The sequence below is a fragment of the Lepisma saccharinum genome, chromosome 12 (genome assembly GCF_977018435.1).
Source record: "Lepisma saccharinum chromosome 12, izLepSacc3.1, whole genome shotgun sequence".
Lineage (NCBI taxonomy): Eukaryota > Metazoa > Arthropoda > Insecta > Zygentoma > Lepismatidae > Lepisma > Lepisma saccharinum.
The window spans coordinates 42,437,993-42,464,523 of NC_139240.1; the positions used below are offsets into that span (position 1 = coordinate 42,437,993).

At 38.9% G+C, this 26,531-nt stretch overlaps 1 protein-coding gene across 3 annotated transcripts in view; it reads left to right on the top strand.

The window, feature by feature from the left end:
- The first annotated feature begins 2,462 nt into the window (after positions 1-2,462).
- LOC145996029 (uncharacterized) overlaps positions 2,463-26,531 on the top strand; it is a 32,299-nt gene continuing 8,230 nt past the window's right edge. Inside the window, exons 1-3 of one of the 3 annotated variants that reach the window (XM_083132212.1) lie at positions 2,474-2,595; positions 8,005-9,238; positions 15,367-16,657. In XM_083132212.1, coding sequence (XP_082988338.1) covers positions 15,420-16,655 — 1,236 coding nt within the window. In that variant the 5' untranslated portion in view covers positions 2,474-2,595; positions 8,005-9,238; positions 15,367-15,419 and the 3' untranslated portion in view covers positions 16,656-16,657. Of the gene's footprint in view, positions 2,596-8,004; positions 9,239-15,366; positions 16,658-26,531 lie in introns of all 3 variants that reach the window. The other 2 variants (XM_083132211.1, XM_083132213.1) reach the window with 2 other exon arrangements.

Genomic DNA, 26,531 nt, shown 5'->3' on the forward strand with positions numbered 1-26,531 from the left:
TAGATGTTGCTCTCCCCCAATAGACTTTTTTAAAGAACGCTATTGAAAGCTTGTTATGTCCTTTGAATAGAAATAACCATTCAAACTACAAAATAAAATTGATGGCCTCAGAATAACCAGTGTTTGTAAAGTTTCTTTTCAAAAGAAACTTAGTTGCAGTTACTTGGTTCAGGAAAGTACCTGAGTTATAGTTACTCATATTAAAAGGGAACTCAGTTACAGATGCTGATACTTCGTTGAAAAATACCTGTGAGAAGATTTGCAGCCGAAAGAAACTAGAAATTACACATAATCAATGACCAATAATTGTAGTAAAAACAAATAGAAATGATTGGACAAGGAGTCAGCTTTGGCTGAATGATCTTAATTCAAAAATCATTCGTATGCTGGCCACGGCACTTTGCATGTGGTGACATCGATTCCACTTGCACCTGTGTCTCTTTTATTATTCCAAGCTCTGCAAAGACTAACTCCATTCGCTCTTCTTTCTAGCTCGACTATTACGTTTCAAATGGGTGCATCAATACACCCATTGAAGTCCACCATACTGAAGTCTTCATGTACATAGAAATGACGAATTGCAATAAAATGTGAATTTTCTAAATTTAGCGTGTAACAAAGCCTTGAGGAAAGACAATTGAAAACAAAATTGCCAAATTTAGCTCCTCCTCCACGTTACAAGATTTGAAGTTAACAACATTAAGTGTCGTACAGTAAATGTAAAAGTACTTAACTGTTTTACATTTACTGTACGACACTTAATGTTGTTAACTTGAAAACTTGTAACGTGGGAGAGGAGCTATTGAAAAATCGTAACTCTCCTACAATTACAGCTACAAAAGTAGCTATTTACAGTTAGAATTCGTCCAAAAAGTAACTCTTACTTGTAACTAGTTATTTCCAAACACTGCAAATGACCATCTTTTCCTTGATATTTTATCAACATGCATCTATTTGATGAAACTGTTTCAAAAATATTAATTACCTGATTCTGAAGCAGAACCTTATTTTTGTCGTAATGTCTGTACATGTTTTGCATCTAGTGTTTAGTTATATTAAATACAAGTCCATTACAAGGCTTCGAATTTCTTCCTTACCTATGTATAATATAGTTTTAACAACAGAAGCCTCAGTGGCAGCTTTTGCTATGACGCTGAGTGTCTCGGGTTCGAATCCCGTCCTGGGCATGGGTGTTCTCTGAGTGTCCCTTCGTTACTTCCATTATATCTACATCCTCGCGTTTAGCCAAAAGTGGCAGAAAAGAGAAGTAAAGTAAATCTAGTTAATCAATGAAGCATAATCTTGCCGTATAACCACAACATAAAGTTGGGAAAAAATTGTCGAGTTAAAAACTGCGATCCATTCAAACTAAACACAATACTTTGAATGGCAATTGTTTGTAAGCGTAGATGGCAACATTGGTATCTACTTTCATGTGGTTGTCCCTTCCTTGACAAAAACGAAGTCGCCAGGAAAAGCCATATGACACTACCCTCCAGTTAGCAATTACACAAAAGGCTGAAGAAGCCGCGCCTCTTTCCAAAAAGTCGTTGAACGTGTCATGAATTCTACCCCCTCTCTCACCCTCCCCCTCAACCATGACCCATCCTCTCCGCGGGCGGAATATTACCGACCTATGCATTTCGTCAGCTAAACATTTTTGATTGAAATTAGAATTAGTTTTTATTTTTTTATTTCGAAGATTGAGAAAACTGTTCATGTTAGACATGGAAAAAGGGGAAAATCAGGAGATTTCCATATATTCTTGAAACTTATCAGATCAGTAGACAGTCTTGAAAATCAGGAAATCTCCTGCGAAATCAGTAGACCTGGCAACACTGAATAGAACTCTCAGATAGAACTATTCTATGGGTGCGTTCCGAAAGTCTTAACGAAACGAACGCATTCAACGAAAACAACTGGGCTCGTGAATCTGGTGAAACCAGTTATTTTACGGACTTATGGGACACTCTAGGCGAAAGCGCAGGCGCAGCGTTTTGTTTAGAGAAAGTTTCCGCATGGCGTCAGCGGAAGGAATGTCCTTATGGCAAAAATAAACTCTATTATGGCCACTGTTACTCATTTTAATCACATTCTAAGAACGGTCAAGGCATACTCATCTTGTGCATGTTGCTTCATATCGCTATCTGTTAAAATTATAATACATTTTCCGAACTAGTGCAGTTTGAATCCATCAGCACGCGCTTTGTCTGCAAGGAGCAGACGATTTTCACGGAACAAACCAGCATCCTGGCCCGTGCGTTTGGTGAATCTCGTTCTTGCACGAAACGCACGGAATGCGACTTTTGGGACAGCATAATGAAACTCACGAAACGCACGGAAGCACTTATGGAACGGTCAGTTACCATAACTCGTTTAACGCGTTAAACTCGTGCGACTTTCGGAACGGGCCCTATGTACGCACGAGAGAATTGAGGCCCCAGACAAGGCATGTAGAAACCATAGACTTTCGCAAATAGATCACTGCAGAACTGTCTGGTGAATATCGTTTGCAGCACTTGCAGTCGAACCGGGAAGACGTCAAAATTGAACATGACTTTTATCATCAAGAGTAATCTACAAAGATAACAAAAGGTAGGAAAATGGAGTAGTTTTTGTGTGAACATTACAATTATTTCATTTTATAAGAAAGCTGAAAGTGAACGAGTTACGTATAATTTGATGAGATATTAGAGGGTGTCTTACCAGTCAAGAAAGCTTGTGGTAAAGAATTTTGCTATTTTTTACAATATAGTGAAATCGGAGAATTGTCGGGTATTGTAAAATCTTACCTGGATTTGATAAAATTTAATATTTGGAAATCTAAAATTGTATTGAGTTGTGGTTAAATTTGTTTTTTAAGAATTACTTTCTTGTATCATCTCTATTTAATTTATTGTTCCTATCTTTGAATATATTTGCAGCCTCATATATGTATCTGTTTATTTGTTTGCTTTCATTCCTAACCACCTCCCTTTTCTTAATTTTATGGTGATCTTCAATAATGTGTTCTGACAACTCCTTTCTTGAAACTCGTTGCCTAATGTCCTTAACATGTTCCTCGTATCTTATCTCCATACTTCTTCCTGTTTGTCCAATATGTTCCTTATTGCATTCACAACTAATTCTATACCCCTTTTTCGGTACTAATTTACTATCCTTCGGACACATTTATTTATTTTTACAGAAGAAACTACTTACCGTAATTAGTTCCTGTAGCATTGTCGAACATCAGGAAGGTGTTTTGTGTGATTTGGAAATGTTTCACAGCTAAAATTCATGTTGTTCGTTGAAAATTAATTCTCCGACGGAGATAGCATCTGGCGCGTACATCTGCGTATACCATGAAGTTCGTACACCTTCATACACCATCACCTTCATACACCGTCGTGACTATCATGACGTGTCGTGATTGTGTTTTGTTGGTATCCAGTGTTTCGAACTCCCTGCGTTTGCGACGAGAGTTAGAACTGTGGATCAAGGGTTTGGAGAATGACGTGTGGTGGGTGTGTTGTAAAGTTTGTGCCGGGTGTGGACAAACCATTGGCGCTAGCCCCACGAACCATTGGCACGTGGATAGGTTAGTAGGGCCACGCAAAGGTTTCAATAGTTAAAAAGATAGCCCCACGAACCATTGGCACGTGGATAGGTTAGTAGGCCACGCAAAGGTTTCAATAGTGAAAAAGATAGCCCCACGAACCATTGGCGCTAGCCCCACAAACCATTGGCGCTAGCCCCACGAACCATTGGCGCGTGGATAGGTTAGTAGGCCACGCAAAGGTTTCAATAGTGAAAAAGATAGCCCCACGAACCATTGGCGCTAGCCCCACGAACCATTGGCGCTAGCCCCACGAACCATTGGCGCGTGGATAGGTTAGTAGGCCACGCAAAGGTTTCAATAGTGAAAAAGATAGCCCCACGAACCATTGGCGCTAGCCCCACGAACCATTGGCGCTAGCCCCACGAACCATTGGCACGTGGATAGGTTAGTAGGCCACGCAAAGGTTTCAATAGTGAAAAAGATAGCCCCACGAACCATTGGCGCTAGCCCCATGAACCATTGGCGCTATGCCCACAAACCATTGGCGCTAGCCCCACGAACCATTGGCGCGTGGATAGGTTAGTAGGCCACGCAAAGGTTTCAATAGTGAAAAAGATAGCCCCACGAACCATTGGCGCTAGCCCCATGAACCATTGGCGCTAGCCCCACGAACCATTGGCGCTAGCCCCACGAACCATTGGCGCGTGGATAGGTTAGTAGGCCACGCAAAGGTTTCAATAGTGAAAAAGATAGCCCCACGAACCATTGGCACTAGCCCCACAAACCATTGGCGCTAGCCCCACGAACCATTGGCGCGTGGATAGGTTAGTAGGCCACGCAAAGGTTTCAATAGTGAAAAAGATAGCCCCACGAACCATTGGCGCTAGCCCCACGAACCATTGGCACGTGGATAGGTTAGTAGGCCACGCAAAGGTTTCAATAGTGAAAAAGATAGCCCCACGAACCATTGGCGCTAGCCCCACGAACCATTGGCACGTGGATAGGTTAGTAGGCCACGCAAAGGTTTCAATAGTGAAAAAGATAGCCCCACGAACCATTGGCGCTAGCCCCACGAACCATTGGCGCTAGCCCCACGAACCATTGGTGCGTGGATAGATTAGTTGTTAGGTTGGGATACATAGTTAAAATTTGGTGTCAGAACGCGAAAAATAAAGTTAAAAAGAAATAATCTGATTAAGTTTGTCGACGGGCATTTCTTGAGTTCCGAAGGTTGAAACACTGCATAACAATTGAAAATCGAGAAAAAACAAGGCCGATGCGTCATTCCTACGCGTTATTATTTGCGAAGGTGTGCGCGCCATGTTGTGTGTGAGGCAAACGGAAAGGTAGGAGGAAGAAGTAATCGTAAGGTGAGAAATTGCTCTTACTTTCATCAACCCAACGTCAATACACGTTCAGGAATGTTCCGCGAAGCAGATACGTAAGTTCGAATGTCAAAAATTTGGCTAAAGAGAAGCCGGACGCGCAATTATGTAGGAAGGTCTACTCGCGATATTGTGTCTCAGGCAAAGGAAAACACCTACCAGAAAGACGTTCTGGTAATGTGAAAAATTGCAATTAATTTCATCAAAACAACGTTAATACACCTTCAGGAATGTTCCGCGAAGCAGATACGTAAGTATCAATGTCAAAAATTGACGAAACCAAAAAAATAGAGGTGTCCGAAGGATAGTAAATTTTTACCATCTATTGTTTACTTGATGGGCTACAATATCTCAAGGATGGTAGAAAAACGTATTTTCTTGCCTGTCGTCTACCCTTCGGTGACGTAATCAATGACTTGAACTATTCAGCTTTGCAGTTGTAAGGACATAGAAATAAAAGATGTTTTGTTGAAAATATATTTGAACACCGAAAGAAAAACGGCTAGAATGTACAATATAGAGAAAGTCTCCAATTTCGTTAATTTTCGGTATACTAACTAATTTTGGCCTCCTAATCACTAATCTGTTGTAAAAAACCGGGGGTCACGTCTGGAAATTGTACATTTTGATGAAAAATTGTTCGTTAGCACCAAAAACCATCCACGGGTAGCCCCACAAACCATTGACGTTAGCCCCAAAAACCATCCACGGGTAGCCCCACAAACCATTGACGTTAGCCCCAAAAACCATCCACGGGTAGCCCCACGAACCATTCACACGAGGTTAGATTAGGCCTGTTAGGTTAGGTTCCATTAGCACTCATTTCACCCCTACATTCATCGAATAAATAGGGATCGAACTAGAATTGAACATCATAAATCATTTTCTTGTAAAACAACGGCGTGGTTGGACACAATGACAGGATATTACATTTTTGTTCGTAAAACTACGCATATACACCTATATATATAAAAAATTCAATCGGCTTTTTTTCAAATTTTCAGACGTGACCCCCGGTTTCTTTCAACAGATTCGTGATTAGGAGGTCAAAATTAGTTAGTATACCGAAAATTAACAAAATTGGAGACTTTCTCTATATTGTAAATTCGCTCCAGAGAAACTTTTGTGAACTATCGGTCTTTCTTAATTTATCGTTCTTACTGTGCTTCCCCCCCACTCACACCATATGTGGTGCGGAGGCAGTACAGCTTCAGTTTTAATCTTAACTGTCCTTATGGTAGGTTTTTTTTATTGAATAAAATTATCTATTTTCTTAATTTCCACACTTAAGTAGAGGGCGATTAAATAAATGTTAAGAAAAAGGAAAGAAAGGCCAGGAATTTTGGATTTGTTATTTTGGTAGACACCCTATATTACTTATTTTCATGCATGAAACTTGAAGCACATGAAATAGATTATTTTCCGATGCTCTAAGATATTGAAAAGTCATATTACTGGTAGGAAAAAAATACGGACTTAACCGAATAATAGGGGTTGAATTGAATTTTTCATGTGTAGTTTTTCATAGATCAAAGTAAGCTGCATTACTGAATTTATTATTTATGACTAAATGCTTGAAGGTCAAGTAAGTTTCTTCTATTCATGCGCAGGCTCTCTATTGAAGAAATCATAAATTTGAAATATTGTAGAACAATGTGACAACTTGTTTGGTAGCATACTTTCCACTCGCGTTCACTTCAACTATATTTATGCTACGAGAACCAAACCTAATAGACCTTACCTAACAACGTAAGCATTCCATGTGCGTGATGTTGCTGTTGGCAATGACCAATCCATGCAAAATTCTGAAACTTTAGTCTTCTGTTTCTCAGTAACTGTGAGGTGTACACAAGAAAAACTTTGCAATAAATATAATTTAAATCTGAATATGTGATTGTCATTCTGAAATTTTGCTTTGTGATTTGATGTGGAATAAATCAATATTGAACCCATACAATTCATGCATTTGATGCTACTTCAAATTTATCACAGGGCTTCTCCCATGTCATAACTAGGGAAACAAATTTAAGGTGCAAAATTATGCTAATGATGCCTTTATTCAAGTTTAAACCAGTTACATTAACATTAATTATATAACACTGTACCAAATAACATAAATAGTAACGTAACGCAGGGTGGCTATTCACCGGGAATTATGCATGAGTTATTGGCTATGGGAATTCTGCTTGAATTTTTCTCCGTGGATGTGAAAAATTGCAACTTATACATATCTATAAATACCCTGAGGTTAGCTTTTCACAGTCAACCTTTTAATTTCATCCGGGAACGAAAAGAAAGCTGCATGGGAAGTAAAACAGAATTCTCTCAACCCGTTTACTTCTATCTGATACACGGAAGATTATTGCAAGATAAGCTATCTTGAAGATGGTTAGGTAAATTTGAGATTGAAATTTTTCTTAGATTAGTGAATCCCATGACGTTTGTGATTTGTATGTGAAATGGCTAATGTAAGCTCCGTACCTTAAATTAAATATTTTAAATACTTATACCGTTTTATTAAATTGAATTAGAATTTTTGATACATTGAAATAACACAGACAGTTTATATTATATATATATTTGTGTGTGTGGGTCATGAGAGGCTTGAACGATTATATTTATGCAAACATCGGTGTTGCTCCTTCGGAACTTTTTATTCAATCCTCCTTGTCCAACAACCTCAAGAATAATATGTAAGTTTGAAATGCAAAAGAAAAATTTGCTTGTACCCTTGAATTTTTGGAAGTTCGGAGTGAACACATGGAGTTATACATAAATATTTCATCATGCTCGTGGAGTAGCCACCCTGTAACAGTTACATAAAGTAGCCAGTATTTAGAAAGTAAACGCGACATTTCCTGGTTTTCAACAAGCTTTTTTAATGCATTACGCTCAACATTTCTATGTTTTAGAATGAATAAACTTTAAATGGTTCTCAGATTCGGGACTGAAGGAGGCACATTTGCCATTGGTTTGGATTTCACTTTATACTCAATTTCCAATCCCGATTATACCCAATCTTTGAAAGAAAAAAAAGACTTTACACTTGCCACTCAGTTGTTCATTTTTCCTTTTCAGACCACATCTCAAAATAAGATCTGGAGTTTGTGGTTTGTGTCCCTGGACACCAACTTGGATGTGTTGATCATGGCAGCCCACATAAACAATTTACCAAATGAAATTTTGTTGAAAATATTCTCATACCTTCCAACAAGAAGCCTAGTATTGGACGTAAGTGCTGTGTGTGTTCGATGGAAAACTCTGGTGAATGATCCACTTCTGTGGAAGGAGAGAGTATTTGTTTGCGACGACAGTATTACTTCGGAGGATGCTACAAGAATTCTCTCCCAGAGTCCCCTGTTGGGTAACTTTAAAATGATAAGTAAAAAAAAGGATGTTCACAATGTCTTGAACGCATTCTTTCACTATTGCAAAAATGTTCGGGTCTTATATTTGAAAGCAACGTATGTTGATGCAGTAAAGTTCATTGTACAAGCCGTAAGGAACCTTAGAAAGCTGGAGGCACTACACGTAATATCAGCAATGTTTTTCGCCACCCCATCAATGCCCGAATTTTCAGATGCTTTTGGAAAACCAACATCATTGAGAAGCCTCATCATCCCATTTATATTGCGTTTAGGTAGTTCTTCCCTTAAAACTATAGCAGATAGTTGTGTAAATCTTGCAGAGCTGGATATTGGCGCGTGCATTGATTTAGATGATCGTGACCTGATCTACTTGTTTGAGAAGAGAAAGGACACACTTGTTCTCCTGAACATAAGAGGCCAATGTTTTGCCGAGGAATTCTTTGCGAAATTATGTATGTGTCAGAAATTGGAAACACTTTCAATTCTTGATTGTCGGCAAATGAAGAGTGAGGATTTGTACAACATTGGAACTTTACATTTGAAGTCACTGTCACTTGGTGCCATAGAAGTTGGACCCAGAATTCTGTACACGTTCTTCAATGAGGGCAGTGGATCACATTTAACAGAATTGCATTTGTTGTTCTCATTTTCAGTAGATGATGAGGTTGCAGAAATTATTTCCATTAATTGTGACTTACTCCGCATCTTTAGCCTCACCGCATGCCGAAGTGTAACCGATTCTGGTGTCATGTATATTCTGGGTGGTTGCAAGTGTTTGAGAAACTTGAAACTTACATCTATGAGGTCTCTGACTGGAGAGTTTCTTCGTTTTGTTCCAATACTTGGAAATTCCCTGAAGTTCTTAAGTCTGGAGAAACGTTTCCAGGAACTGCTATGCATCAACAGTGAGGCCTTCCAGAAGATTCAGATAGAATGGGTTTGAGGTATGTTGGAATATTTGAGAAATATTTTTCTGTATTCCTGCTTTTTTCCCTCATTTACATGTTAAGAATGAAAAAATGTCCATAGCTGAAAAATCAAACAACACAAGCCTTAAATGACAAAATGAGGACAAATTTCGGTTTTTCCCGATGAAATATGTCCATGAGTTGATTTGTGGCCTTCCTTCCAATGAGTTATTTAATATAATAATTAAAAGGGAAAATGTGCCTTGTTTTCCCCCCACTCCGTAAAAATTACTTGATTGCCTCTTGCTGAAAAAATATCCTGCTGACATCAATGCTGATAGAGAATTTTTTAAAAAATAGTTTTTGTACTGTTTCTTTTAATATTCTTCCAACGATGCCATGCCTTATTGGTACATGAATCAACTGAATAACTATTAAACTTGTAAGGGGAAAAATGTGCAGAAGGTGACATTCCACGAAGTATGCATCAGATTAATTTTTAGTGTTCTAATATCAACGGTGTGTTTTCAGCTAACAAAAAAAAGGGGGGGATTTGAACCTGCGACCTTTGAAGCTTGAGGAAAAATAAGGTAAGCAGTCTAATAACCAACTGCTCTACAATAACTTAACGCTTAAAAACACATTGACAAAATTATATTCTTCTTCTAGGAAAAAAGGTTGGCCTCTTCTTCTTCCTTCTATGGAGTGGTCAACTTCTTCTTTGGGGGAAGGTTAACTTCTTCTATGACAGGATTAAATACTTCTGTTCTCCCATAGAAAAGATCATCTATTTCTTGTATTCTTCTGTAGAAAGGATCCTCTATTTCTTCTATTCTTCTGTAGAAAGATCATCTATTTCTTCTATTCTTCTGTAGGTCGATTAACCTTTTAAGTCCCAAGGCCATTTTCACAAGTAAGCCTCTCGGTCCCGAGCCGATTTTGAGCAAAATGCAGAGTTTCAATTAAATGAGTGTAGATCGGAGACTAATTGCCCTAGAGATGAGTGATATACCGTTGTACGCGGAATGAACCAGAGATTCAGACTATATGAAATTTATGCAAATTCGGCATATATGTGGTGGGGGGGAGGGGGGTTACTCTCAAAATTTCGGAAAAAAAAATTTGGTTCCCCCACCACCCCCTCAAGAAAAAAGTACATGACAATGTCGACATGCACATGGAAATGATCACTGACATGTAAGGAACACAAAAATATTTGCATTATTATCATATGACCAATGTAACTTGAGTTGTACCCCTAAAAGGAATTCAAGCTTCAAAATGCAGCGGTACCTTGAAATGACTTTAGCTCAGAGACTATTTGCCCTGGAGATATGAACGATATACCGTTGTACGCAGAATGAATCACAGATTCAGACGATATATAATTTATGCACATTTGGCGTACATATGGAGGGGGAAAGGGGGGAAATCCCTGAAAATACTTTTTTTTAAAATGGGGTTTCTCCCCCCCCCCCCGAAAAAAAGATATGAAAAGTTCAAAATGCACATAGAAATTATCGCTGGCATGTAAGAAACAGAAAATTTTTTGCATCATTGCCGTATGACCAATGTAACGCGAGTTGTACCCCTGAAACGAAAGGCTTGTACGGCACTGTCTCAAGCTTCGGAATTGAGCGAAATGCAGAGTTACATTGAATTGACTACAGCTCAGAAACTAAATGCCCTAGAGATATGAAAGATATACCATTGTACACAGAATGAATCACAGATTCAGACAATATATAATTTATGCACATTCGGCGTACATATGGAGGAGGGAAAACCCCCTTTTTTTTAAAAAAAATGGGGTTTCTCCCCCCCGAAAAAAAGGATATGAAAAGTTCAAAATGCACATAGAAATTATCGCTGGCATGTAAGAAACAGAAAAATATTTGCGTCATTGCCGTATGACCAATGTAACGCGAGTTGTACCCCTGAAACGAAAGGCTTGTACGGCACTGTCTCAAGCTTCGGAATTGAGCGAAATGCAGAGTTACATTGAATTGACTACAGCTCAGAAACTAAATGCCCTAGAGATATGAAAGATATACCATTGTACGCAGAATGAATCACAGATTCAGACAATATATAATTTATGCACATTCGGCGTACATATGGAGGGGAAAGGGGGGAAAACCCCCTTTTTTAAAAAAAAATGGGGTTTCTCCCACCCGAAAAAAAGGATATGAAAAGTTCAAAATGCACATAGAAATTATCGCTGGCATGTAAGAAACAGAAAAATATTTGCATCATTGCCGTATGACCAATGTAACGCGAGTTGTACCCCTGAAACGAAAGGCTTGTACGGCACTGTCTCAAGCTTCGGAATTGAGCGAAATGCAGAGTTACATTGAATTGACTACAGCTCAGAAACTAAATGCCCTAGAGATATGAAAGATATACCATTGTACGCAGAATGAATCACAGATTCATAGCCGGCTTGAGTACATTGCCATGGTCATCCGAGAAATTTCCCTCAGCTGGTGACCGATGGATGTTCGTCAACAGGTACACCTCTCTCTTGTGTCTCCAACATATCACAGTCAAGTCATTCTTCACCCGAACACGTAGGTCACCTCTCTTCAGCTTCAAGTCAGTCTTTGAAGAGTTGGGTGGGAGACCTTTCGTCGGGGATTGACGGTCCCGCAGCAATAGATACTTCTTGTTGCGAGATCATCAAATAGCTCTGGAGAAGAGAAGTAGTTGTCCATAAATAATTTATGACCAACTCCCTTCACCTTCTTTGTCAACGCTACAACTAAACCATGCGTCGCTGATGTCGTGCCAGTCGCTCTGTTCTTGCCTTGCCCAGATATACGGTCATGTCATAGGTGTATCCCAAAGAATCGCAGAGTTTGTAGATCTTGATCCCAAACCTCTTGTGTTTCTTTGGAATATACTGTTTGAAGATGACTTTCCCTTTGTACAAGACCATAGCTTCTTCAACTGCTAAATGCTCTGTCGGATAGTAACAATTAGAGCTAAGCTGATTGATCTTGTCAAAGACAAACCTCATATTCCACAGCCTGTCATAATCGGGTTCTTGGGGAAAGGGGTTCTTCATGTTGTCCTCAAAGTGTAGGAATCTGAGCAAGTGATAAAAGCGGTTACGTGCAATCTGTTGTCCGTAAAACTGTGTGTGAAGGTGGGGTTTTCTGGACCAGTAGTCTCGGCCACTTAATCTGCGGTCATGTCCCATCAGTATTGTCAAACCAACGAAAGTCTTCATTTCGTCAATGGTCACGTCACATTCGGGCTTTGTCGTTGGGTGTTGTGTGATATGTTGGTGGTAGTACCTGTTAGTCTCAGTCACCAGATGCTGGAAGATTTCTTCGGAGAAAGTCAAGGAAGAGGATGCATCGTCAATGTGTCGAACCTTCAGTGCAGTCTGTCCTAGGAAAGGTTGGGGGTTGGGAGCAGTTCTACTAGTTCGGGAAGGGGGTTGCCAGTGGGATGGAGCAGGAGGAGGGGAAGGGGAATGTCTTTGTGACATATCATCAGAATCAGATTCTGATGATATATCAGAGGGAGTGTCAAGCTCTTCTTCATCCCACTCGGAGTCTGTATCCATATCCCCCAGCTCATCTCGGATTTCATCAGAACGGAGATCACTGGGAGCAGCCATGGTCGACTATAACCCTTTTGGGGACACAGCAGGCACAAACGACACTAGCACACTTTTCACAAACAGGTAGATGACAAAAAAGTCCTTGGAAGTATGTCACTTCAGTCAAAAAATATCCTCGCACTTGGGCACAAAACGACACACACCTACACACAACTTTCACGGACGAAAAGCTAGAATGCTCTGAAAAATGAACACCGATTCTTGCAGCTGCTTGACATTCTATTTTTAGACAATGCAGGGTGACCTCTGTTGCACATTGTGGAACACTTGTGCTCACAAACAAAGGTTTCCTTCAGCACGCTTCGAATTCCCATTCTCACAATGCAGATTCAACAACCAGTCTTCCCCCTCCCCCCACCCCCCGCTTCCGACCTCACGGAAAACTTTCATTTTGACATCGGATGCAAGCTTCCCTCGAACGCAGTTAACAGGAGGGAGTGAAAAAGCATTGCTTTAGAACAACAAAGCCGGTCTTTCTTTGTCGGCAAAAATTTGACCTTGATAAGAGACGCAAAAGAGAGGTCCCTTTCCCTGCCTTTTCCCCTCCATTTTCATGAAGACAAAAAAAATGCAAAAAAACATTTCTGTGAAATACATGTGTTAGGAACGATATAAAAAAAATTGAAATTCTAGCCAAAAATAGAAAAGTTATAACGTAAAAACTACGACCTTGACACAGCGTCTCGATCGAGATACTTGGGACCGTGAGGCTTACTTTCGGGTATCTCGATCGAGATACTTGGGACACAAAAGGTTAAATATTTCTTCAATTCTTCTGTAGAAGGATCATCGATTTCTTCTATTCTTATGTACAACAACTGAATATTTACAAACTGCTTCATCCTTTACAATATACCGTCCTTCTTTCCTTTTCCTTTAGGATCTTCGTCGTTACTCCCCTTTATCTCTGCATACATTCCCTTCATCGTGCTTGGTAGATCTAAAGTAACAGGTTTGAACTCTTTCTTCCTTTGAGAAACAACATATTTCAAACCAAGGGGGTCGTTACTCACAATTGAAGGTTGATTCGTTTTGCCTCCCTCTCGTCGTCGCCTTTCCCGAACTCTTTTGCCTGAGCGTTTCTACCTTTTCTTCAGCATGAAACCTGAATTTGGCTATCAAAACTCAGATGTATTTTGGGGCAACAAATCTGGATATAGCGCCACCTAAATAACCACCAAAGGGACAACCCAGAATCGCTAATGTAAGAGCGCTCCCGGTGTGACTAAAGTCGGCTAGCGCAGCCGTAGTGCTTTGGGGCGATAAAAGACACTGATTCGAATCGACATCTTGACTTCCTTACTCTCCTATATGTCTAATTCATGAGTATTTTATTAATCATTATGATTCCTCTATTATTTTATGTTTCTTATCCTATATTTACAATGATTTAATTTGTACTCATTATCTTTCATTTGTTTTGTTTAATATAATCACTTTGTCTCCTCTAATTTCATCAATCAATTTACTTTCCACCTTTCCTTCGTGCTGCCACCTGTTGTTGCTTCCCCCAACTAATTCTCCCTACGTTGATCATTGGGTTCAGCTGTTCAGGCACGTAACAGTTCGGAAAATGTATTATAATTTTAACAGAGTGGTATGAAGCAACATGCACAATATGAGTGTGCCTTAACTGTTCTTACAATTTGATTAAAATGAGTAACACTGTCCACAGTAGAGTTTATTTCTGCCAGAAAGACATACCTTCCGCTGGATGCCATACGGAAAATTTCTATAAACAAAACGTTGCACCTGCACTTTCATGTAGAGCATCCAATTATCTTAGTTGAATTCGTTCATTTCGTTAAGACCAACACCAGCCATTGACAGGGAAAAGGTTGGAAAATAAACATTTGAATGATATTGAATAAATGATAGCACTGGCTTACGGAGAGGGTGTGGGGGCTACAGCCCCTCCTGAAATTTTGAGAATATCAAAATTTTCAAATAAAACCAGAAAAGAACTCTGGAAAAACCAAACCCGCATGTGACACAAAATTGTCTACTTGTAGCTATAAATCTGAGAAAGCATTTAGGGGTAGTTTTGTTTCATAAGCAGTGTTTAGTTTCATAATGCATAGCATAGAAACTGTAAGAAAACTGTTGCTTAACTATCAGTTGAATAGTTGCTTCAATGTCATAAATGCAGTCTGGGTGTCCCACCCATGCCAAGGGAATGTTCTGGTTACATAGTTTTCTTAGTTTATATTTGAAAAGAAAGAAAAATGCTGGCTCCTGATTTATTTTTAGTTTTGTCTACTCCTGCTTTATATTTCTCATGGGGCTTCTCCTGTACCATAACAGTTAACTCTTTTAATTGAATTTAGTGTATTGCTGGGTGAAGTTAAGCTGTTGCTGTTCTACCATCTCGTAAAGATGGATTCACTGTAAATAGTACCCAGATCAATATTGAATGGAGGTGCTTCATTGGTTCAGATTTGACTGTAAACTAATTTTCAATCCTGATTATGGTTATCTGTGCGAAAAGTTGACTTGAAACTTAACACTGAGTTGCTCATTTTTTTCTTTTCAGACTACATCTCGAAAGAATATTTGGAATCTGTTGCTTTACCCCTTGGAACCAGCATGGATATGTTGATCATGGCCGCCCACATAAACAGTTTACCAAATGAAATATTACTGAATATATTCTCATACCTTCCAACAAAGAGCCTAGCATTGGACATACGTGCTGTGTGTGTGCGATGGGAAACTCTAGTGAATGATCCACTTCTGTGGAAGGAACAAGTATTTGTTTGCAATGACAGGATTACTTCGGAGGATGCTATAAGAATTCTCTCCCAGGCTCCACTGCTGGGTAACTTTAAAATGATAAGTAAAAAAGAAAACTTTTTTAACAAAATTGTCCGAATGATAAGTAAAAAAGAAAACTCTGTTAACAAAATTGTCCGTGCATTGTTTCTCCATTGCAAAAATATCCGGACCTTATATTTGAAAGTGGACACTGTTGATCCAGAAAATTTCATTGTAGAAGCTGTAAAGAACCTTAAAAAGCTGGAGGTACTACATGTAATGTCAGAAAGAGGCTCCATACTATCGTTTTATGAAATTTCAGATGCTTTTGGAAAACCAACATCATTGAGAAGCCTCATCATTCCAAGTATATTTCATATAGATGGTGGTGGCCTTAAAAATATAGCAGATAGTTGTGTAAATCTTGCTGAACTGGATATTAGCAACTGCTTTAATTTAAAGGAATGTGGTGTGTGCTACTTGCTTGAGAAGAGGAAGGACACACTTGTTCTCCTGAAGATATGCAAACAAAAATTTAGAAACAAATTCTTCCAGAAATTATGTGTCTGTCAGAATTTGGAAACACTTTCAATTATTAATTGTTCTCTAATGAGGAATGAGGATTTGTGCAACCTTGGAACTTTACATTTGAAGTCACTGTCACTTAGTGACATACACGTTGGACCCAGAAATCTCTGCACATTCTTCAATGAGGGCGGTGGATCATATTTAACTGAATTGGATATGTCGTCCTCACCTTCAGTAAATGACCAGGTTGCAGAAACTATTTCCATGAATTGTGCCTTACTCCGCATCTTTAGCCTCTCCTCAAACTTTGAAGTAACCGATTGTGGTGTGATATCTATTCTGGGTGGTTGCAAGCATTTGACCAACTTGACACTTAAATGGGTGTTCTATCTGACTGGAGAGTTTCTCTGTTTTGTTCCAACACTTGGAAATTCATTGAAGTTCTTAACTCTGGATAAATGTTTATATAATAGCAGATCACAATTCATCAAGAGTGAGGCCTTTGGGAACATTCAGATAAAATGGACACATGGCTTATGATGGTATGTTGGAATATTGAAAAAAAATATTTTTTCTTTATTTTTGCTTTTTCCCCTGATTTGCGTGTCAAGAATGAAAAAATGTGCCTGCAACATTCATAGTTGAAAAATCAAACAGGTTGGAATAGTAGTATGTGTAAAATCGTGCATTTTAGTGATAGTGAATGTAGTTTAATAGCAATCTCAATACCATTTTAAAGATTGGAGGCATTTAAAATTTCCTGTTGGTCAGCAATGACGGACGTTTTCAAAATGGCGGCCAATTTATTAGTATATCTTTTTACACAAGCGGTGTAAATTAACTTTTATTGGTCCTGTTTGAAGATTTATCTTCATTATTGGTCAAAGAAAAGGAAAACTTTCCAATAAGGCCTACAAATACATCCAAAATGCATGTTAATGATGAGAAATACCTTGATTACCTATGTTCAAGGGGCATGTTTTCGAAGATTGTATATAATAACATGTTGCTGTCCAAACAGCTTCAGTTTTGAAGTCTGAAGTGTATTTGTTAATTATCAGCACTTGTGGTTACTAATTATTATATCTCATGGATGTGGATATATGGGTTGTATAAATTCCAGGGGCAAACCACAATGACTGAATATACGAGGGTCACTATTTATATTTTGAGCCTAACAATGAAAAAAACAGGAATTTGGCATTGAAAACTGCTTTATTGTTTTTCGAAGTATTCTCCTTTATGGTCAATACACTTTTGCATTCGTTCGAACCATTTGTCAAAGCAGTTTTTCCAATCTTCTTGAGACACCTCCATAATATGGTTTTTGAACACATCAACGGCGTCTTCCGCCGACGAAAATCGTTGTCCACGCAATTTATTCTTGACATTCGGGAACAAGAAGTCATTGGGTGCCAAATCAGGACTGTACGGTGGATGACCCATCAATTCGATTTTTTGACTGTTCATAAAGTCGGTTGTTAGACGAGATGTGTGACAGCTGGCATTGTCTTGATGAAGAATGATCAGACGGCGTTTGTTTGTTTTCCGTATTTGACCGAAGACCTCTGGCAAACAAATTGTTGTGTACCATTCAGAGTTGACCGTTGTGCGTTCCTCTAAAGGCACAGTTGCCACTTGACCAGTTTTCCTGAAAAAACAGGCGACCATTTGTTTCGATGTGCTTCGAGCACGAACAACTTTTGTTGGATTGGGTTCATCTTGAAACACCCATACAGTCGACTGCTGTTTACGTTCCGGCTCATATGCATATATCCATGATTCGTCACCTGTTACAATCTTATATACGTCTTTTGAAGTACCACGATTGTATTTATTGAGCATTTGTTTGCACCAATTGAGGCAAGCGTCTTTTTGAGTTTCTGTCAAATTGTGTGGGATCCAACGAGAACATACCTTTCTCACAGCTAAATAATCATGTAATATTTTATATATGCTGGTGGAACTAATGCCTATGGTTGCCTCAATCTCACAGTATGTCACATGACGATCTTGCAGTATTAGGTTATGCACAGCATCAATGTTTTCTTGAACAACAACTGATTTTGGACGACCTTCGTGGATCTCGTCGGTGAGCGAATGGCGGCCATGATTAAATTCGTTATACCAGCGTTTCACAGTGGCAAAGGATGGGGCTTCATCGCCAAATGTGGAAGTAAGTTGATCGATGCACTCTTGTCTTGATAATCCACGTCGAAAATAGTAAAAAATCATCGCACGAAAATGTTCACGAGTTAATTCCATTTTATTGTTGTCATGCAATCTCCAAGGCAAGATAAACAACACCAATGAAACTATTGACAAAACATTTGAAGTATGTTATGGTCAATAATGCCAGACGATTCCGTGCAAACGTCAAATCGCACCTAACTTCAATCAGTGTTGCCAAGGCTCAAAATATAAATAGTGACCCTCGTAGTCTGGCCAATATGTGCAGATATTTGGTGAATTCTGAATTTTTGTGATAGAGGCATAAAAATTGGTCAATAAATTAGTAATATCATATCAAACGTTTTGAAGGTTGGTGGCACTGAAAATGACTATAGTGCGCGTCAAATCTCCTGCATATGGCGATAGCCAATAGCAGCCCACTGCAGCGGTGCCAAGTCGAAATCTCACTTGGAAAAGAGCGTGGTTGAGCGAAACGCCTTGTCACGGCGAGCTCGGAACATTTGATAATATAACATATAATAAACTTATTTGGAGAAAAGAATATACCTGATTATGTCAGAGGGCCTGCCAGTGGTCCTCGTCACTCCAACAACTGCAGTCGTTGTCCTCATCGTCACTGACCACACTACTTTCGCCCTCTGTGTCACTATCCTTCAAATGTATTATAATTGGGTCCAAAATTTCGTCCCGACCTATCTCCCTTACAAAATCGTTTTCCTGTAATTGTTGTGCATGTTTAACCCAAGCGGCCCATTGTTCTTGTTTTACATTGTCAAGTTCTTCGTTAACAAGAGTACGTTATCTTTTTGGCAGTAGGAAATTCGCCACGATCGTAAAATTCAAAGACTGTTCTACGAACTCCGTCTTTTTCAAAGTCATCTAAGTTTGTCGTTCTTTTCGGGACGTTAATGTGCTTTCTAGGTGATTGAAACATGCCCCGATCCACATTGCTTTTCCACAGAACATATCCGAGAAACGGTAGCTTGATTCACACCACACGCTTAAGCTATTAGAGCCTGGCACTTAGTCAATTTTACTTCTCTCTTCTTCACTCGAACATTTTTTTAAAAAATTGTACACCTGAAAAATCACCTGTCGTGCCTGGATTCGTACAACACTGTATTTTTCCCTCTTCTCTCGTTACCACTACCACTTGGTTTACTAAACGACATACTGCACACACCCACTAAATACATGTTAAAAACGAACGGTGACGGAATCCTCTTTGTCAACTTCTTCCACCATCACTGGGAACGTACGTACCCTGTTCCCTTCGCTAATCGGAAAGTTTCGGAATGAAACAGGAACGAAGGAAGAGCAGAAACGATACAATGCAAATACGTTTATAATAACATTGCTTCTACAGAGGGAACGGTATATGCTACAATCACGCTTGTTTTTCGTACATACTCGCAAATTCATTATCTTTCCATCTGTTGAACTACTGACACTTGAAATAATCTATTTATATCCGAGCGCCAGGTACACGATTTAGTAGCGAGGTGAAACAGGTTCTGAACTAGGCAACGCCGCACGTCTGTGATTCGCTGGTGCTGTGCAGGCGTTCAAGGCCATATGCAGGAGATTTGACGCGCACTTTAGTGAAAATGTAGACAGCACACATTATTTTGCTCAAAACTTGATAAAGGTTAAATTCACAGAATATAAACAACAGATATAACATAACATTCGTTCATCTGATTCACGAGCCGAAGTCAAAGTAGCAGGAAGTAATTATGAGTGGGAAAAAGGGGTGTGTACAAGATATTTAAAATAAACTGATGTACTTGAACGATATTTCTAGACTTTCTGTGTCCTATATTAGCTTAATGAACACCCCCCTGCCGTACTTCACTTTCACATAATATTGCCAAACTTTTGAAAATGAACTTGGTTTATAAAACTGAGGTCAATTTTGGCTACGGGCCTGGATGTATATAGTACAAACACGCACACAAACAGTTTCAAGTTCATGATATGTAGAATGGTAAAATCAACGCACTACAAAAGACTGTAGCGAAACTCTTAAGAAAGCCGCTGTGCTTGGTGCAAATACAACCAGTGATGCTTAAAATCGTATGGTATTACTTTAGCATTTATTAAATGATCCACCTATGCTTCTTTTCGTTTACTTCCCGCATAAAATATGCTTAGATATCAGGAATCTGAATTCCCAAGCTTCTCAAAGAAAAATGCCAGATGCATACACTGGCAACTACAGAGCATTCCCTGACATTCGCTACGAGAGACGGCGGCAAGCTGCCCAGCATCAGTGCTTGTCTTTCCCGGTGAACGGGGCCGCGACAGTCGCTAGAGTCGGCTATTAAAATTACAGTTTTCATATTGTGTACTAACCTTGACTTCAGAAGGTGTTGAAAATGATGTCCCTCTGCTGCAACACATTCCTGGCATCTCCGATGGAAATTGGCATTTACACGTGCAAGTTCTTCTACTGTAATTCTTCCGATTTCTCGTACAATACTCTCTCTTAACTCACGGATGGTGTGCGGATTGTCTTTGTATACTTTATTTTTTAGATTATCCCATTTTTCTTTCCACTTTTATTTAGAACTGATGCTGTTACTCTAAACTTTTTTATGAGGTTTAATATAGTGGTTCTATGTGGAACGGGAACACCAGGAAATTTCGTTGCAAAACGTCGCACTTCTCCACAATTCTTTTTTCCGAAGTAACACTCGACAAGATAAATCCTTTGTTGTAACGTAAACTTTTGTGGTGCCATATTAAGCAACAATCTTCAACACATGGACACGACACAACACAACTTCCGAGGGAGATTTATATTGGTGTTAGTCTGCAATGTCAACAGAAAGGGAAAGAGAGCAAAGGCAGGGAGAGCGAAAAAAAACAACAGACTGTAGCGTACGACTGTCGCGGACCCGTTCACCGGGAAAGACAAGCGCTGATGCTGAGCCGCTTTCCATCGAGTCTCGTAGGAATGTCAGGGAATGCTCTGTACTTCCAAGAAGGAATTTGTAGAGAGCGGGCCAACAAGCTTTTGGCATTTCAGATGAACTAACTCAGCCATTCAGTGTTGCTTCCCGACCTTTCAGTACTATTGCAAATTTAGTATCATATCTAATTGCTAGACAGCGAACTTCGCAATTACAAAGTTTTATTGACGTTCGAGCTCAGTAGTGTGAGGTTTATAGAGCACGAGTTTAAGAGCAAGTATCAGGTAAGTGGACGTTTGCATGTTCAGATTCCTTGATATAGCTTGTCCTTCCAGTGTTCAAACTTCACAACAGATCAATTTTATCATTTTCCAACTCATTCCCTGTAAACCTTGAGTGTACCCAACTATGCAGATGCAGTGGCTGTGTCGAAAGACAAGACACTCGTTGAAGTTGTCAATTATGATTTTGTGATGTTACTAAGAGCTTTTATTGATTGTATTGATACTTTCTCAGCTACTGAACGTCAGTACTGATTATAAGCAATAATTTTAAAAAATAAAACAATTTGATTAACGGATAACATTTAATACTGTTGCTGATTTGCAAGAGACTCTTTCAAGTAGCATTAAATGAATGAGTCTTTGTGTTTTTGCCCCTGGAATTTATACAACCCATATATCGACATCCATGAGATATGATAATTGGTAACCATAAGCGCTGATAATTAACGATTACACTTCAGACTTCAAAACTGAAGCTGTTTGAACAGCAATGTGCTATTATAAACAATCTTGAAAAACTTGCCCCTTAAACATAAGCAATGAAGGTATCTTTCATCATTAATATGCATTTAGAATGTTTTTGTAGGCCTTATTGGAAAGTTTTCCTTTTCTTTGACCAATAACAGATAAATCTTCATACAGGACCAATAAAAGTTCATTTACACTGCTTGTGTCAAAAGATATACTAATAAATTGGCTGCCATTGCTGACCCAACAGGATATTTTAAATGCCTCCAATCTTTAAAATGGTATTAAGACCGCTACTTATTAAACTACATTCGAAGTTTATTATTTTGGCCCAAAAATGGGAGATCCCATGGAGGTCAGTGCCCTCTTTCCCCCAACATCATCTGTCATGGAAAGTTTGTTAGACCTAATTATAATATATTTATGTAGTGTTTTTGTTCCTTTTAATCAACCTTTGATTGATTTGGTGTTTTAAGTCCACTTTATGCACAGTAAGGCTAATCGGGACTTGACCTACAATTTAAAGTGAGATCCGAACCACTATGCCCCCATCGGGTATTGAACCTGGGATCACTTGATTACAAGGCGACGACGAATCAACCTTTGATGTTAGTCCTATGCTAAAGTTGAGGAATGCCAAGAATTTATCAGAAGAACCCATCTTTTTTGAGAACATCTTCATTCTTCACCTGCAGTTCATAAATCTCCCCTCATATCTGACACACAGTGTGAGAGTTGTTTTTTGAGCCTGTCAAGATGCAGGAATTTAAAATCTTGTTGGAGGTCCTTATTGAAACTACACATATGCTTCTTCTTTCTTCCTTTGGCATTACGGCCTTTATAGTATAGCCTTAGCCTTCTCAACAATGTCGGTCCATTCTTGTCTATTTTGTGCTTTTTGTCACCATCTTCTTATCCCCAGTGTTCTGATCTCTCTCTCTACACATCATCTATCCATCATATCCCGGGTCGCCCTCTTCTTCATCTGCCTTCAGGTTTTACGGAGAATACTTTCTATACACCACTGTCATCATTCATTCTAATAAGATATCCTGCCCAGCTCAATCCTTGCCTTATTTTAGCTATAATATCAGGAGATTTATATAATTTCTTCAATTCATGATTATAAAGTATTCTCCATCCTTCACCATCATATTTTGGTCCGTATATATTTTTCGTAGTATTTTCCTTTCCAAAGTCATCAGCATTAATGATGATCTCTGCATGAGTACCCAGGTTTCACTTCCATATAGTATTGTTGGTCGGATCATTGTCTTATATACTCTTAGTTTTAAAGCCCTCGATAGTCTTCTATTCCGAAATATATCCACAAAGGCATGGAGACATTTGTTGCCTTCTGAAATCTTTTCTTTGATATCAAGTTCTACGTTATTTCGTTGAGTCATTAATGATCCCAGATATTTGAAGGATTCCACCTCTCCATAATTTTGGTCACCAATCTTTTCTTCTCTGACCTGAGTAGGGTTACTTGTCAGTCTAATGTATTTTGTTTTCATTACATTCACTTCTAATCCGACTTCATTAGCTGCTTCTTCAATTGCCAACATAACCTGCTCAACAGAGCTTTGACTTCTGAAAACAGCTGTGTCATCTGCACTGGTTCATTTTATTGAAAATTGTTCCTGCGGGTCAGATTTTTACATTTTGTATGACCTTTTCTAGATATAATATGAAGAGTGCTGTTGAAAGGAAATCTCAGTGTTGAACTCCACTTACTGTTTCAAACGTGTCGGAGAGTTTATTTTGAATTTTAACTGTATTAAGTGTCTTAGTAAGAGTTGTATTTAGATTTACTAATTTGTCTGGTGTTCCAAATTATTTCATAATCTCATATATTTGGGATCTATTTATACTATCAAAGGTTTGTTTAAAGTATGTACAATTGATGCACTGTTATATTGTATTCAAATGCTTTCTCCAAGATTTGTCTAAGGGTGAAGATTTGATCTGTTGAAAAACGTCCTTGCCTAAAACCAACATTGGTATTCTCCTATTAACCTCTTTGATGTATACCTTCAATCTTCCAGCCAGAACTTTGGTAAAAAAAAATTGTATTACTGGTAATAACGTTATCCCCTGTAGTTTTCACAGTTCAGCTTACTTCCTTTTTTATGATGAGGCATATTTGTCCTATGCATCATTCTTCAGGCATTTCTTCTTTTTTCCAAATCATGCTTACAAGTTTGTAGATTGACTTCCACAATTTTATGCCTCCTTTCTTTATCATCTGCAATGATATTGTCCTCACCAGGGGCTCTATTATTCTTTAAATGTCTAATTATTTGGTTAATTTCTCCTACTGTGGGTTCAGTGATAAACTGTTGGGGACCAAAATATTGCTTGTATTCCATATCATTTCTACTTGCGGGTCAATTCAATAGTTCTTTGAAATACTCTCTCCAGCATTCTATCACTTTTTCTCCACACACCAAGTTCCCAGTTTTACCTCAACATGCTACCATTCTAGGCTGATAACCCCTTTTTATTCTCATTTCTTCATAAAATTTCCTAGCATCATTTCTGAGGTACATTCTTTGCAGCTTCTCCAGTACATTCTCCTCATATATATTTTTCTAAATTCGTAAAATTTTACAAGCAGTTCTCCAGGCTTCACAGTAATTCTTGTTACTTGTTCTAGTTTCTCTGCAGGTCATTTGTTTTCTTGTTGCATTGCATTCATCTACGACCTTCTTACAATCCTCATCAAACCATTTATTTCTGTTCCATTGCTTTGTCTTACCAAGATTGTCATCTGCTGCTACTTGAATGCTCTGGCCTGATGTTTAGCCACAAACTCTACTGCCTCGTTCTCATCAGTGTGTCTCATTTCTAGTTGTTGTTCTATGCTACTTCTATATTCTCTGGCAATGCCAATATATTTCAGTTTTCCCTGATCATATTCGATATTCCTTTCTCCTATTTTCTGTGCAATTATTGATATCCAACTCAACTCTACTACAACTCCTGACATCTGTTATGTCAGATACATGTCTCATATGAGTGATAGTGGGCCTCCCTGATGGTGTTGTGGTACGCTTTGTAATCAAGGGGTCCCAGGTTTGATACCCAGTGGAGGCACATAGTGGTTCGGATCCCACTTTAAACTGTAGGCCCAGACCCAGCCATAGCCTTACTGTGCATCAAGTGGACTTAAAACACAAACTCAATCAATATCAATGATAACGTGGTCAATCTTATTTTTTGTTGAACCATCAAGAAACACCTCTGTTTCCTTGTAAATGTTCTTATATGGAAAAGTTGTGCTGCTTATTTTTAAGTTATTTGTAATGGCAAAGTCAATTAGCCTTAAGCCATTATCATTTGATTCATCATGTAGACTGGGACATCCAATATTTCTACACTCCATATCCTTCCCTACTTTAGCATTTAGGTCTCCCATAATAATCTTGATGTCATGATTAGGTGCTCTTTGATATGCAGCTTCCATCTTGGCATAAAATGCATCCTTAACAGGTTCTTCCTTCTCTTCCGTGGGTGCATGAACATAAATAAAAGTGGTGTTAAAAAAAATTTCCCTTCATCCTCGGACAACACATGCGTTCATCTACAACTTCGAAGTTGATGACGAGGTGCTTTAGCTTTTTTTGCACAGCAAAAACAGTTCCAAAGATATTTACTTCTATGCTGCCACTTTAGGAGATCACATAGTCATCATTTTCAAAAATGTCATGTGCTTTTCATTTCATTTCTTGGGAGGGCTGCAATATATACTCTATATTTATGAAGTTCACTTGTTAGGTTATTTAGTGCACCAGCTGTACGTAGACTTCTTACATTCCAAGTAGTTAGTATCCAATCATGTATCTTATTCATTGCTTTTTTGTTTTCCGTAATGACTTCGGCATTCCTCTATTAACTTCTGAACAAGGTGCTTGTTTATGGGGTAGGGCTGTCAACCCTCCACCCAACCCCCACTCTGGAGGACCGAATTTTCTTTCTGGGTTAGGGGTGTAAGGGGTGACCTTCCACGTAGTACACCCAAATGTCAACCTCACTTCCACGTTAGTACACCCTGGACTCAAGAGTAACGAGGCTCTGGCGACTGGCCCCATGGCCAGTATAATTTTTTTATGTTGTCCTGTGTTTTGTCCTTATTTGTGCTGAGTGTTCTTTGCAGCCTCGGCTTTTAACGAAAGTCGGAACATTTTAATATTTTATGATTTTAGTTAAGCAACGTTAGAGTTGTTATGTGTAAAGGTAAGGGGCTGGACCCCGTATAGTGTGACGGGTGCAAAATAGCCTTAGTGCTGACTCACCCAAAATTTTAAAATCAAAATCAAAATCTTTCTGGGTTATTTTCCCTTAGGAGGACAGGCTTCTCTATGCCTACATAGTTCCTCCAACCTCTTTTGGTTTTCTGTCAGGGTATCCTTCCCGGCAGCACTTCTTTGCCATGTCGCAGTGCTGTCATTGGGCTTTTCAGAGTTTTTATGAGGATGGTCCTGCCAGAGATCATCCTCCCCAGATCCTGATAACACGGCTGCCTCAGTCTGCGACTGCTTATTTGGCTATGC